General features: G+C 35.9%; 1 protein-coding gene across 1 annotated transcript in view; it reads left to right on the top strand.

Annotated features, from left to right (window-relative positions):
* Positions 1 to 15,985, top strand: part of LOC132391479 (protocadherin-17-like) — a 156,731-nt gene that overhangs the window by 13,294 nt on the left and 127,452 nt on the right. The window contains 2 exon segments of the mRNA XM_059964737.1: positions 9,893 to 9,951; positions 10,070 to 10,242. Coding sequence (XP_059820720.1) covers positions 9,893 to 9,951; positions 10,070 to 10,242 — 232 coding nt within the window.

The following is a 15,985-nucleotide window of genomic DNA, read 5'->3' as shown; positions in this document are numbered from 1 at the left end:
GTCCCAGCAGGTAGAGTGGACTTTGCAGCCAGATATAGTCCAATGTATAACTAAACAAACTTAATCAAACATACTGTAGCTACATAAATTAGACAAAATAAGCCAATTATTTTACAGGCTTGCATGTTCTCGTTTATTCTTAATCTTCTTTGTTCCATCATTTCCAGACATTCCTCGAATGTTTTTGTGAAGTGTATTGTAAACCATTTCAATATGAATGACACTTCATAAAACACATTATTGTTATACATGCTAGGCTATCATCCCTAGGAACAATACTCTGATCAAACTTTGGCCTACAGGAGATGCCTGACTCTTGGATCCCCAGAATAAGTGGCTTCATAGAGCTGTGTGTGTTCCAAGCCTTCCCTGGTCATACTTCCAACTCTTCCTCTGCTACATTGATGACTGCATTAGTGCTGCTTCATGCACTCAGTTCATCAGTTTTTTAAATTTGCCTCTAACTTCCACCATGCCCTTAAATTCATTTGGTTCATTTCTGACAACTCTGTCCCCTTTCACATCCCCCATCTCCATCTCTGGAGACAAACTGCCAACTGACATATTTTATAAATGTACTGATTCTCGTGGTTATCTTGACCATACCTCTTCCCACCCTATCTGCTGTAAAAATGCTATTCCCTTTTCTCAGTTCCTTCAGCTGCACTGCTTCTGTTCTCAGGATGTGGCTTTCTTCTCCTGGACGTCAGAGATGTCTTTGTTCAAACAATAGCGTTTCCCTTCCTCCATTGTCGATGTTGCACTCACCTGCATATCCTTCATTTCCTGTACACCTGTGCTCACCCTATCTTTCCACCGCCTTATCAGTAATTGAGTTTCTCCTGAGCCATCGAATCCAACACCTCATTCTCCACAATTTCTGCTATTCCAAAGGGATCCTACCAGTAAACATCTTTCCCTCCCCCCTCCACCCCTGGCTTCCTCTGTGATTCCCTTGTCCATTCGTACCTCCCCACTATTCTACCTCCTGTCACATCCTTGCAAGTGACCGAGGTGCTACACGTGCCTATTCATCTCCTCCCTGACCTCCATTCAGTGTCCCAGACAGTCTTTCCAGGTGAGACAGCACCTCATCTACGAATCTGCTGGGGTCATCTATTGTGCCCAGTTCTCCTGATGTCGCCTCCTCTAAATTGGTGAGACCTGTCATAAATTAGGGGACCGCTTTGTCGATTACCTTCTCTCTATCTGCCAAAAACGGAAATTCCCAGTGGTCAAACGCTTTTTTTCCATTTCCCATTCCTGTATCGCCGTGTCTGTCATGGCGTCCTCTTGTTCCAAGATGAAACCACCCTCAAGGTGGAAGAGCAACACTTCGTATTCTATCTGGGTAGCTTGTAACCTGATGGCATGAATATTGATTTCTCCTTCCGGTAAAGCATTTTTCCTTCCCCTTCCCTTCTATTTCTCATTGGCCTTTTATCTCTTCTCACCTACCTATCACTTCCCTCTAAGTTCCCTCCTCCTTCCCTTTCTCCTATGGTCTACTCTCTCCTATAAAATTCCTTCTTCTCCAGACCTTTATCTTTCCAACCCACCTGGCTTTACCTGTCGCCTTCTAGCTAGGCTCCTTCCCCTCCCCCTACATTTTTATTCCAGCATCTTCCTCCTTCCTGTTCAGTCCTGAAGAAGGGTCTCAGCCCGAAATGTTGACTGTTTATTCATTTCTGTAGATGCTGCCTGACCTTCTGAGTTCTTCCAGCATTTTGTGTGTGTTACTTTAAATTTCCAGCATCCGTAGGCTTCCTCGTGTTTAGGATTTTACTCCAAATCCCTGCAACATCAAAGTTTTCCAGCAAGACTGGAGAAAATGCTTCAAGGATGTTTTGAAAGTCTCGTGGAAAACTGCAATCTCCTCTATTAAAATAGTATAAAGAACACATTTAAAAACACCAGGTGTAAAATTCAGATCAGTAATTTATTGCAAATTCATTGACAGTTCCATGATTTTGAACTTGGTCCTTTGTGATGTGTGTTGTGAGTAATCAAATGATTTTGTATTTCTCCCATGAACATTTGACTTAGAAGGAGGCCTTTTAGCCCATCAGATCTTTGTTGGCTGTCAGAACAATCCTAACTGTTTAATTTCCCTATTTTCCAATAATTTATTCTCTCTTATGAGCCCATCAACGCCTCTGATACTCCTACCTTCCATCTCCACTGCAGGGGATTTACAGTTATTAATCAGCTTATAAACTAGTACGTTTTTAGGATGTGAGAGGAACTAGCAGCTTCAGGGCGAATGTGCCCTGGTTATTGGAAATATGATAGAAAAGCACCATTGCTATACCGTTGTGCCACTATTTTGATATTGATTACAATGGCATATTAGGATCAATAGAAGAACTTGCATTTGATCAACAAGCTTTAGATTTTGATCCCTTTCTCAATGGTGACAGAATACATTGTTAATTCCCTGTATCATCAGCCCACTGCACATTTAAACAAACCTGTTCTAACTATAATCATGAGAAAGTCAGCAGATGCCGGAAATCCAAAGCAACACATACAAAATACTGGAGGAACTCAGCAGGTCAGGTGGCATCTATGGAAATAAATAGATAGGTGATGTTTTGTGCTGAGACCCTTCTTCTAACTGTGTTTACTAACATTTTTAGTTTTAGTTTTTCACAATTCTGTGTTTGGTTGGGGGATTAGTTAATTGTATGGGTATAATGAATGTTCATGATTTCATATTTAAAGTGCTTATGAGAAAAATAGTTTTGTCATCAGATCTGGCATTTCCAGACTTATGCCAAAGTAAAAAAAAAAGTAAGTTTAAATATTTAAGAATTTAAAAGACCATCTTTTACTTTACTAATTATATTTAATACCCTTTGAAATGGATTAAATACTTGAGCTTTTACTGTATCAAATGAAGAATACAGCTTCAAGCCATAGATGGTTTCAGACACATCCTAACATGTAGAATATTGGTTTAAGATGAGTACATTAAATGGAGTCAGGAAATATACAAAACTCTGAAATAATTCCTTGCATTTTAGTGAAAAATCATGTTGCCAAATGGTCAGTCAGTTAGATCAAAATAAGTTTTTAAAATTTTTTCCTTGGTGTTTCTTTGTGTTATTTTTGTGTTCTTGTTAATAAAAATATATTTGAAACTGCAGTAAGTAGCAGAGAGATAGAGTTAGTACTTCAGGTTGATGTCCTCCAGTCTGAAATGCACAAAACTAGTTTTGAGGTCCAGTGAAAGGGGTGGGGTAGGGAGAGAAGAAAAGAAAAAAGAACAAAAAGATCTTGGGAGAAATGAAATGACAAATGACATGAAACAACTTGGGGACTAGAAGTTACTAGAAGAAGATAGGTTGAACACTGGAAATCTGAAATGAAAAAGCAGGAAATGTTGATTATTTCAAATTGTTGAATTCATCTTGAGTCCAGAAAGTACTAGAGAGTATCTAATGGCTATTGCTTGAATTTGTATTGAGCTTCCTTATGACAGTGTGGGACGTCAAGGACCAAGAGGTCAGAATGGAACTGAGACAGATTTTTATATCAGCAGGCTACCAGTAGCCAGGCATGCCATCCACAGATGTGAGGAGGTGTTCCACTGAGCATTATTCAAATTTGCTTTTGATCTTCCTACTGTTCAGGAGACCACATCGTACAGAGCATTAAGTTGAAAGGAGAATAAATAAATTGCTTTTAGCACAAAGCATTTTGGACCATTGGTATAGGGATAGAAGCTGTTAAATGGGTGGTGTTGCCCCTTCTGGAGTAACTTGAGAAAGTACTGCAGCATAGGAGTAGGTATTAGCAGAAATGAAAGAATGATCCTTTCAGAATACTGGGAAGGTAGAAGGGGGTAGGTGTGTTTGTTGGTGGTGTCACTACTGTTTGATAAGTGTATGGAAGTCTCTACATCTATGAAATGAAGAAAAGTCTTAGAGCAAATGACACACACAAAATGCTGGAGGAACTCAGCAAGTCTGTGAAGGGGAATAAACAATTGACGTTTCAGGCCAAGACCTTTGTCTGTTTGTGCTTCCTTCTTCATTTTGATTTGTACATTAAACAACCTCTTGAAAATCTTCTCTATCAACAAACACTTAAGAAAAAATTTATTTGAAAACAGTTCAAATTAATCAATTATAATTGATTTCAGTCAAATACTGAGAGTCTGCTGCAGAATTGTAAAACACCTAATTGTTTTGCCGCTATAATATAAATTGCAGACCATCTTAGTGAAATAAAATCTGTGCAACTTTTATTATTTCAGTAAGATGGTGGCTTGTGAATATCTTTCAGAGTTTTTAAGGCTTGTTATTTAAATGGGGTTTACTTTACATTTGATTTAGATAGTGCTTTATTGAAAAGATTAAAATACACTGCAATATGTGCAGATTCTTTGCATGTATTGTAATTTAAAGGAAGTAAATTGAATTTATTTTGGAAGCTAGAAGAAGATGAGCTGAATGCTGGAAATCTGAAATGAAATGGTAGAAAACACTGACAATTGAAACAAATTTCTCCAATTTTGCTCGTCGTAAATGTAGCATCCATAGATAAATAATACACACTTTTACTGAGGTTGTTTGCAAAAATATCTGTTTTTATGAAATGGGATTTCTTGTTTTGGTAGTGTTGCTCCTTAGCATCTTGTTCCTTTTTAATGAACAAACAGAGTAATGTAAATTTGTAACAGTGCATCTCTGGACTTTAAACTGTCAATCTTATCTCAATAATATTGGTCTTACTGACCATGGTTTTAAATTTCACTACATAAAACCTTTAAATGACAAGCATCACTAGCCATTAGGAAGAAGGTACAAGAGCCTCAGGATTCAACACCATCAGGTTTAGTGACAGTTATTATCTCTCAATTATCAGGGTCTTGAACCAGAGGGGATAACTTCACTCGCCCCATCACTGAACTTTTCCCAAAATCTGGATTCATTTTCCAGGACTCTTCATCTCATGCTCTTGATATTTATTGTTTGTTTATTATTATTTTGTTTTCCTTCTTTTGTATGTGCACAGTTGGTTGTCTTTTGCACATTGGTTGTCCACCCTGTTGGTGTGGTCTTTCATTTATTCTACTATAGTTATTAGATTTATTGAGTATGCATGGAATAAACGGAATCTCAGGGTTGTTATATGGTGACATGTATATACTTTGATAATAAACATACTTTGAACTTTGCAAGTGTTAGCAGGCTGTCACTTCAGTCTAGTTATGAGGGAGTGTTACTTTGTTGCAGAAGCTGTCTTGCACCTGGGATGTTAAAATGAAAGTCTCTCATGTAGGTAATAAAGATACACACTGCCTGAACACTCTGTACCAGCAGCTATGCATTGTATTTCACTGCTGACAATTCAATGACATTGTATATCAAAAGCACATTTACTGTCACAAGCACTTTCAATATCACAGGTCAAGGATAAATTAGTCAACACTTAGAGCTTTACTTCGGTAAAGTCAGGACATCTTTCTAGTTGCCAACCACCGTTGATCCCTCAGTGTCAATCACTAAAGCATATTCAGTGGCAGTTTTGTTATTTCATTGCTGTTTCAATGTCCCAGATTGTAAAAGGTGATTGATACACACAGCTTTTACTTTTATTTCCTTTGAATGCATGGTCTTGCTTGCAACCCTTCATCTTGTTTGTTCTGGTAGATACAATATCTGTTTTATCTGATACCAGATTCATGTAGGCCTGTCACCCTTTCTTTGTTATGAAAATAGCTGACACTTTCCATTTTGCCCAAATAGTAGACTCTTCAAATGCGCAGCTGAGTTAGCCCATTTACTGGCTCAGCTGGTAGCACTACCATTGTGACAGAAAATTTCACATTCAACTCCTATTCCAGGAGCTTATGCACAAAATCTAGACTGACATCCAGTGCAGAACTGGAGACCAATAGTGTTGAATGCACTGTTTTTCAAATAGGCTCTGTCTCGTTCCTCAGGTGGTTGTAAATGACCCTATGGTTTTATGCTTTAAAAACTGTTGTTACTCAAAAGCCATTTTTCAAAAGGCCATTTTCAAAAGACCAGCTTATCAGTGGTGTCAGTGATATGGCTGTTTTCAAATATTAAAGGAATGAAAAAGATAGATAGAATTTAGTTTTGTTTATTGGGAAATAAAGAAGTAGGAGTGTAGTTTAAAAAATTGACCAGGTCCTTTAGAAGTGAAGTTAGGAAATATTACCACATGCATAAGATGATAAAAATTTGGAATAGTATCCTGCCAAAAGCAATTAATCCTTAGCCAGTTATAATTTTAATAATAACAGATTTCTGACACATAATGGTCTTAAAGGATATGGGAGTAAAGCAAGGCAGTGGTGTTAAACCATGTATGAGCGATGATCTTATTAAACGTTGCAATAACCTTCAGTTTAATTGCCTAATCCAGATCTTTTATTTCTACATAGTTCTTGGCAAAATGCTTTCAGTAGAGTCCCATTGTTGGCAAGCTATTGTCGTCATTACAGCAGTGATTGCATATAAAATAAAAATGTACTTCATTAGTTACTATCTTAAAAAGTTGTGAAAGTTGGTACTCAAATATACCAACCATGAACTGGCTCATCAGGGCTAGTTTTGTTTCATTCTGTTTTTGTATGATATTCCTTCATTTGATATTCAAGATGGTTGTCTCTTATTTCAAGCTTACTCATATGTACACATTGAGGAATTCTTTCAATTTAGCAGACAGGGCTCCGATAAAATATCATATTTCTGATAAAGTTTTATGCTATATATCTGACAGATAGTAACCCTATAATCCCATTCTGTCGGCTTTTCTGATATTGGAGAGGTTAAGACATAAGAAGTCAGATGATATTGACGGGATTGCACCATTAATAGGATTCAGTGCTGTTTTATTGACAAGACAGTGCTGTTGATATGACCTACTGTATTAAATGGACAGAAATATTCTGGCAATTGTATCGCTCATGTGCTGTAATTGACAGGGCAGCCCTTTCAATAGGATTTTAACATGCCTTTCATTGACAGTATACCTACTGCTAAGTATTTATCTTTGTTGAATGATGTAAATACACTGAATACCACAATAAAGTCAAGCTGGCTGTGTTTTATGGTGCTGTTGGGTCGTGTAATGGAAGAATGAACTGACATGTATAAAAAGCCATGTCATGTTCAGAAAGTGCAATAATAAAATTGTCAACAACCACTCCAATATTGTAATACAATTTGACATATTCCATGTTCCAAATGGGTAAAGACAACATAAAATGATTCTCCACCACTGTGTATTTCTGACAACACTTATTGTTCAGTAAACTTCTAAGTGGTTTAGACTTCAATGTGTAAAACTCTTTTTAACTTATTTAATCTTGAATTATTTAAACCTTACTGCATACAAAGCACATTGGCAGTAGTATAGTAGTTTAACAATTTCAGTTTTTCTCATTTCCCCCAAATCTGAACTCATATTTTGTAGAACTTTGTGTTCCATGTAAAATAATGGATAAACTTACTCTGTTTTATATATCTGGCTCTCACAGCTTTTGAGAATGTTTCCAAAGATATAATTGGTATTGATGACAACAGTGATAACATTTTGCTGAAATGTACATGGCTTTTCTGAAAAGATTAACTAATGGGTAGGAGAATTAATGAGCAATAAAAGTCCTTTGTTCCAACCCATCGGGTTCATGTGCTCTGTGGAAGCTTTCATTATAAAGGCCAAAGGAAGGTGAACTATTGAAATCAGGAAATTACCTTTCTATTCCTCTCTTTTCAACTGAGATGTTCTGAATGGTGAACAGGACCATGAACTGGCTCATCAGGGCTAGTTTAGAACAAGACCCTGCTTACAAGTCGCAAACAGGAACCTGAAACATACAATATAAACAATTTATGAAGGAGAAATAATGGAAAGGCTGGAAAACTGAATGGGTACATTTATGTAGTTTAGCAGAACTTTGGTTGAATGTAGAAATAAGCGAACACAAAGAGTTGTTAGGTTACAATTCAGAATCTCAGAATCGGGTTTAGTATCACTGACATATGTTGTAAATTTTTTGCTATGTGGCAGCAATACAAAGCAATGCCTAATAATAAATACTGAGTTATAATAAATGTCTATCTGTATTATACATATATTTAAATAAGTAGTGAAAAAGAGGGGAAAAAAGCTGATGCATGTCTCAAAGGTTCATGCTTTTACATATGCCATGATATTTTGATGAGATAAATGTTCATGTTTTGGTCATGTAAGCTGGAACAGTCCGAGCACATACTGTACATATTTGTGTATACCCCAGAAAATTCAGTAATGGAATTTCACTTATGGGTAGAAACAATGTGTACCTAAGACTGATAGTAGTTATGAAAATGTAAAGTTAGTACCCTTTCTATTTTTGTGGAGGCTGAAGAGAAATTGATGCTTTCCTAGGAAGAATTGACTGCTGGGCATAAAGATGATTGTTAATATAATTTTAGTATGGAGTCACAGATCACATGCATTTTCCTGGCATGTTAGTGACCCTCTCTCTGAGAAGAAGACATCCAAATAACTCCAGGGCATTTGGAAGGCTGCCACTTTTGTTTGGCTTCTAGTTGAAGAGACCTTGTATGCCATGAGGATCTGTCACCTGAGAACACATTGTGACATGCATAGCTAATTAGTGCTAAAAATTCCCTTAATCTGTAATGAACCCAAGGCAAAATCGGTTAATGCTTGTGTGACCTTCACATGGACAGCCATAACAGGGTGGTAGTTCAGCTGGCCATAAAGCTGTCTAGGCCAACACTAGAATATAAGGTTGAACTGGCATTCTTAATTTCAGTACTGGAAAGTTAGTCCAGGCAGCAATATCCAAAATTGAAAGGATAACAGCTATGTGTCAAATACTATTCTACAATTAACACCATTCTAATAAAAATAAAAGGAATTGAACAGGGTATAACTTATAGCTAATAATTAGCTGAACCAGCTGGCTTTAGTGACCAAGGCTGAATTATTGACTTGTGAGACACCTGCCACTTAAAAATGTAATTTTTATCCTCTCTGTTCAGGCTATTTGTGGTTGCTAATAACCTGCAAATTCGGTCTATATGCCAAATTGCATTTCTGCAAAATGTGCACCAGGGTATCTAGTTACAAGACTATCTAATTATTAAAATACAACAACCAAATGTCAGTGTATTAAATGGCTAAACTCTTCAAGTTATGGGGTGTATATAAAACATAAATAAGTTATATCAGATATTTAATTATAGGCTTCTTACAAAGCCTATTTTATACAGTTAAACAAATATTCCGAGGAAGAATGAGGGAGTGTTGTATTAATGCTTTAAAATGGTATTATATTTAATGTACTGCATTTGTATTTTACATGAAAGAAATTGATCTTCTTGATCTTTTTCCTATGCCAAACTGAAGACAAGAATTTTGCATGTATTAGCCCCTGTGTGGTTTGCAGATGAAAACTGTCATTCCAATTCTGTAAAGTATATAATTACATCTGAAACTAATGGAACAATGAAGATATTCTAAAGTGAAAAGTGATAATTTTCTATTTTACAAGACATTTTTGTCAATTGTGTTAAAGTTAAAAGTAATTAATTGAAATTTCCATCCCCGCTTTGTTTGGTGATGATTAAGAAGCTATCTTCATACTGGCTCTAATTCAAATTCCAGAGAACAAAGTTGCATTGTTTAACCCAGTAAAATTCTTGCCCTGTAGTAATCTGTTTATTTAGGATGTGCAATTATAGAACTAGGGTCTTTTAGAGACAATTATAGTGTATAAATCAAAAGATAAAATGGACTTTTTGAATTATTAATCATTTGCCTGTAGGAAATTTTGCTTCGCTCTAGGATATTTTAATATGTATCAATACACTTAAATTTCTTCATCTGTTCTTCACAGACAGACAATTTTCCCGCAGAGCCCAATTACATGGGCAGCAGGCAGCAGTTCGTTCAAAGGTAAGTCCTATTAAATATCTGTCTTACTTACTCTATTTGCATTCCTGTCTGTATTGTTCAGTCAGACCAAATTACTCAAAATTGATGTGGTGAAGAATAGTGGTGTCTTTTGTTCCAGTAATTCCACATTTAAAGATCCAGAGAGGGTGAGTTTGAGGGACAGTGGACATGGAGATAGTGACCAAGCCGACAGCGATCAAGACACTAATAAAGGCTCCTGCTGTGACATGTCTGCCAAAGATGCTCTCAAGATAAAATCTACGACAGCTAAACCCCCAGTCCCTGAACAAGGTTAGTTAAAGCTGTAATGACTCAAAATTGAAAAGCTATAAGCTCACTGAACATCTTTGCAGAGGAAATTTGATGTTTTGTTTCCCAGTAAAACAATGTAGAGATGGATTATTTTACAGTTAGTGATGGAGAGAGATCATTGAATAAAATAATGCTGAATAGATTTTTGTTAATAACTTATGGTCCCAGTAATCAGTTAATTTTATTCCATTGGAACCAGATGAAAGTTCCTTGGCTAGAAGAGCTGGAGAGTAGAATTTGAAAATACATAACTTATTTTTGGAGTTTTTGTGATGGAGGATGACGAGGAAATCAGTCACAGAGTTTAGATAATATTTTCCATGGACAATGAGTGGGAAACGCTGCTGAATGTGCTGACCTTGCTACACCCAATAATTGAGGTACATTCCCATATTTCAGAGCTGTGATGATCGGATTTGTAAACTCTACCCTGACTGTCATGTTGATAAATTAGTTTTAAATAAATATGTTTTTAAAATATTTCTTGCATACAATTGAGAGATAAACTAAAAATTGCTCCATGGTGCAAGTTTAATTTTGTTCCTGAAAGTATGTTTGCAGTCTTATTTTATGAGCCAACCTCAAGCTCACTGAGTGGGTGAGTAGGTCCAGTTCTAGGTTGCTCAGATGTTATTCACATATACCCACTAATTAGCTAAAGAAACCATAGACTCCTTGTTCGTATGACTAAGGGACACCTGATTCGGGATCGCTAGAAGTATTTTTGCAGTTCAGCTTCATTAACAGTTATTAAAGGCCCATGAGCAAGGAGTTAAGTTCACTTTAGTTACTTAGATGTTTGCTACTCTGCTCCACAATAGTGTGATTGGCCACAACCAATTCATACTTATCTATTACCCATTAACCTGTGTGCAGCTCCCACAAAACTTACCTGAGGTTTAGCATTCAAGCCAACTCATTTTTATATTTAGAAATCCTGCAAACTAGGTCTGGACAGCAAAGAAGCATCTGCTATTATTCAAAATTATTCAGTTTAATCACAAGGATAATTTTGTCAGGAGACTTGGGCTTTAGCTGTTTCCTTTAGACCCCAGATTCCAAACCAGTGCTTATCCAGCAAACCATTTTTGAGCATTTTATTTTGTCGAATCAAGCTTTATTGCTTGGATGTTGTGATGCAGCAAGGATGTCATTTTATTTCCCTGAGCCTCGTGAAGGAAGTAATTTGGCATCTACTTTTGAAATAGGCAAGAAAGAATGCTTTATGCCACTGTCATTTTTTTAGGAAAGTATACCAAAGACAATGGGAAAAGTCAGTGTGTGTTTGGAAACAAAACTTGTACTTTCCATTAAATGTTCTGCAGAGAGCATTTTTTATATATATATTCAATGATCCACTGTGAGAATTTCTCGGCTGGCATCATTTGCACCCAAGGCTTTAAAGTGTGCAACCTAAAATGCAAGCAGTTGAAGAGTGAAAGCAGATTTCTAGTAAACGTTCTTTCAATGGAACTTGGTAAGTATTATTCATTGAATAACAAATATGCAACTAACTCTGAATTCTATAAAAACCTTTACACTATTACCCTCAGTAGAATTTTTATAAAAAAATTACAAATCTAGGACATTCACAAACTTGCATATCAATTTAACTCATTATTTAAAGTGCTGTGCAATTAAAGTAACTACCAGAATGCCCAGGAAGCATATCTAATGCCCACCTTTCATATCTAATTTCCATCGTTGTTTCTGAAATTTCTAGAAGTTTCATTTGACACAGTGATATTGTTCAAAATATGATAATGTTTTCCAAACTCTTTAAAATCATAACTTTAAAAAAACACTCATTCTTGTTTACCTGGGTAGCTGCAGTTCTCAGTGAAGACTCCCCAATGTTTGAAGAAAATAAAATTAAGAGAAACATAATTAATAACTAATACAGTTTAATTAGTACAGGTTAGGAAGAGTATAAACAAATTTACTTTCAGTGAAGTAGAATGTGATTGAACTTCTTATAGTGTTTGTACACATTTCAAAGTCTAGGAAATGCATTCTAGAAGGAACCTTCATTGTGAACTAATAAAAAAAACTTAAAGATAAAATGTTCCTTCAACTGAGGCGACTAGAATTTCAAATGCAGTGTAATTTGAATTTCCTTTTGATAGATTTAATCTTAAAAATTTCCTTGAGTTCTTTATCTGATTTGTAACATAGTACAGTGCATTAGAGATGATGGACATTTTACAGCTTGCTGTACAGTCACCCAAGATCATTTCTATAGATTTCAATGAAAGATTTTAATGGAGAAGCTTTTGAAATCCTCATGATAGCTCTACTTTCAACGCATTGCAGTCATCAGTGGGGTTTTAGGTACGGTTCCAGTATAATTTATATTCACTGTATGATCTTATCATTGTCTCATAATATTTGAGTATGAGAAATAGAAAGTCATGTGGTGCTCTTCAGTTTTTAAATGAATCTAGTTTGTTTTATGTTTGAATTTATTTCTACCACAGTTCTATGTCGTAACTAGTGGACTGAAACAATCACATTTATCAACTTTGTAAGGATTTAGGATTAGGATCTACAAACATTTTGCACCTTTTTGTTCCTGTTCAATTAACTTAACAATCAGATCATAATTATATTGGTCCAGTATGTGAATTTTGCTCAAATTTTGAAGAGCAGTAATACATTCCAAGTATCGCCAATAAACTGCATTAATAGATGTACCAACAAAATTGTAGTGTATATGAAAGCATAAAGCGTGAAGCACTTAGCAAGTGAGGTAGCATAGTGGAAAGACAAAAAGAGTTAAATTTCAGGTTGAGATTAAAAATTGTATTGGTAATAGTGGCTTACTGGTATGGATAATGAGGATGTGTGTAGTTATTTTGTTGAGTCACCTGCCACTTGTTTTACAAAAATAAACACACCAAAATGGAATATAGCTCCCAATGTGATGTTTCCTTAATGACTACAATTTATAAGGCTTGGAATCGATATTTGACTTTGAAGAAGCTGGTATACCAGGAAAGAACACCACTTGTTTATGGTTCAAAATAGACTATTCCCTGCAATAACTGTTGAAATTTTCACTTCACTGGGATAGGAAATAGTGGAACTTTGATTGGGCAAAATTGTCACTTTTTTATTATAATTCTCAGCATATGGTTGTCAAATGATGAGGCAAGGATTTGCTCCTCAGCTTCAGCAGTCTATGAGCCTTTTTAATTAATTTTTTCTCTTTTTTGTGAAGAGACATGAGTCCATGCTGACTAGTGTGCCTTCCTGATCCAGTCCCATTTGCTTGCATTTGACCCATATCCCTCTAAATGTTTCCTATCCCTGTAGCCACCCAAATATCTTTTACAAATTGTAATCATTCCTGCATTTAAAATTGGCTAGCTCATCCAATCTATCCTACCCTGCTGGACTTTGTCAAAAGTCTTGGTAAAGCCCTTGTTGACAACACCTACTATACCTCTCGCATCATTTATCTTGGTCACCTCTTCAAAAATTGCAGTCAAATTTGTGAGATATTGTTTCTTCAAAGCTCTATTGAGTATTTTGGCAGTTGACAAATTATTGCCAGCTATTAATTTGGTGGTCAATCAGTGTGATTCTGAATATAAAAAGCACTACAGGACTGTAATCTTAGAACACAAGAATATCAGATATATCTCATGTTACGCAAAACTCTTTCAAATCCTCTCAGCAATGTTGAGGCAATGTCTCTGCATGTGTGAAGTGTATGTAATTTGTTTCAAGACATATTACTGTATTTACTTTCACCTTGAACTCTTCTAGTCTAAAATGGAGTGTGTCACATGATCTTTAAGGATTTTAATTGAGCATTTTGTTCTGCCATGTTAGCCAATGTCTTAACAAGCAAGATTGATACCCCTGTTCCTTCATCACTTCCTGTCTTCTGATTTGTCCATTCATTTGATGACAAAGTGTTGTAAATTCAGAGTGCAAATCCATAAAATAGCTGAAGAATTTAGTAAATGGAAATGACATATTATCAGAGTCTTGTAAAATTATTGTGAGAGTTTGTGGAAAATGGGAATGATTGCCCCTTTTTAGTAGAGGGGACGGAAGACTGTCTTATAACTACTCAAGAGGGTTGTGTTTAAGCAATGGCTGACATACTGCTCTCCTAATGTGTGAAGCAGAGAGTACACAACTCAGCAGTAGGCCAAACTCTACTTATCTGAATATGGGAGTCAGGAATAGCGCCCAAGCTCTGGGTACATTATAGGAGCAGCACTCTCATTACAATTGAGTAAGAGTAAAACTGAGAACGAACCCAAAAAATACCTTAAGTACTTAATGCAGCAGACTAATGATGAATTAAGTTACATATTCAAAAGAAATTAGGAATATTTAAAGCTACACTTACATGTAAAATATCCAAAATTTTTCACAAATTTTTTAAAGTATGGAAGAAGATTAATATCATGTAAGCATTTACAGTATTGAATTACCAAGGTTGGTCAAACACTATATTAATAATAGGGAAAAATGTTAATATTAACACAAAATAATGCTCAGATTGCATTCTTTTTTACGAACTGAACCAATACTTATAGATGATATAACATGATGATGTGTGATGGTGAAAACAAAGGAAAGACAACACAATTTTGTGTAAATATGCTTCAGTTTGACTGAAAAACCCTACCAGAACAAGATGGCTGTTCTTTTTATGTAGTCAAACTGAATTTCAAATTTAAAGGTGGCAGGGCCATCTGAATTACAATTGGAACACAATCAGAATAAAAGTCAGCAGGGCTATATTTCAAAATAAAAGCCTGAACGGCTGAAGAATATAATTGGCATTGCAGGTCAGGTGTCTGTTCCAGTGTGATTTTTCTTTCCATTATTCAATTTGAAAATTACTCTCCTTGACATTAGTATATAAAAAAAAATCTGAGGATGGGCATCTGTTCAAAATCAGGCAAAGAAAAATAATGGATTCAATTACACTTCTCATACAGCCTTTTTAAAATTTTCTTATTTAAAGGACTACAGGGGTTATTTGAAAATAACAACATTCAAAGATTCAACAGCCTGCTAGAAAAAGCAGTAAAATAAATAAAATCAGGGTACGTAAGCTTGGCATATTGTAAATGTATCTGAATTTCCCCATGATTTCCATCTGATGTCATTGCCAAACTGTCTATGAGAAAGGAGATACCTAATAAATACTTTCAGCACACTGTTGATGAACTGGAGAGAGGGGGCATGTTGTTACCTGGGTGGTGGCTGGGGGGGAGGGGAAGAGATACAGAAGAAATTGCATTATGGTTATTTTAAAGAAGTAAAATGTGACCCAAGCTGGCAGGTGTAAAGGGACAAAGCTGAAAATACTTTGCAGCTAATTAACACAGTCATCAAACAGGGTATTGCCCAGCTCAGTTACGAGACAGATGCTAGGCCCTTTACTGGTGACATAACTAGATCTATGAAGGTCAGTGGCAAAATGATAAAATTAAAACATAATTGGTTTTGGAATGCTTCCCCCAAATCTACATTAACAACACAATCCAGTGCCAGCCATCATTTGCTTCTCATTTCCAATACGTGCCTTAACTCAGCTCTCACACGTGCATGCATTTCTTCTCCCTAATCCATTTTCTGCCCCTCTTCATCCCAACTTCTCAATTGCTTGGTACTCTAGAATTCAGATATTACTTGCCAGTAATCTCTATAGGCAATGCTCAGTAAACAAGGATTCACGGAGGCTCGAGGGACT

The sequence above is a fragment of the Hypanus sabinus genome, chromosome 3, assembly GCF_030144855.1.
Source record: "Hypanus sabinus isolate sHypSab1 chromosome 3, sHypSab1.hap1, whole genome shotgun sequence".
NCBI classification, from domain to species: domain Eukaryota; kingdom Metazoa; phylum Chordata; class Chondrichthyes; order Myliobatiformes; family Dasyatidae; genus Hypanus; species Hypanus sabinus.
This window is presented reverse-complemented; position numbering and strand designations above follow the sequence as displayed.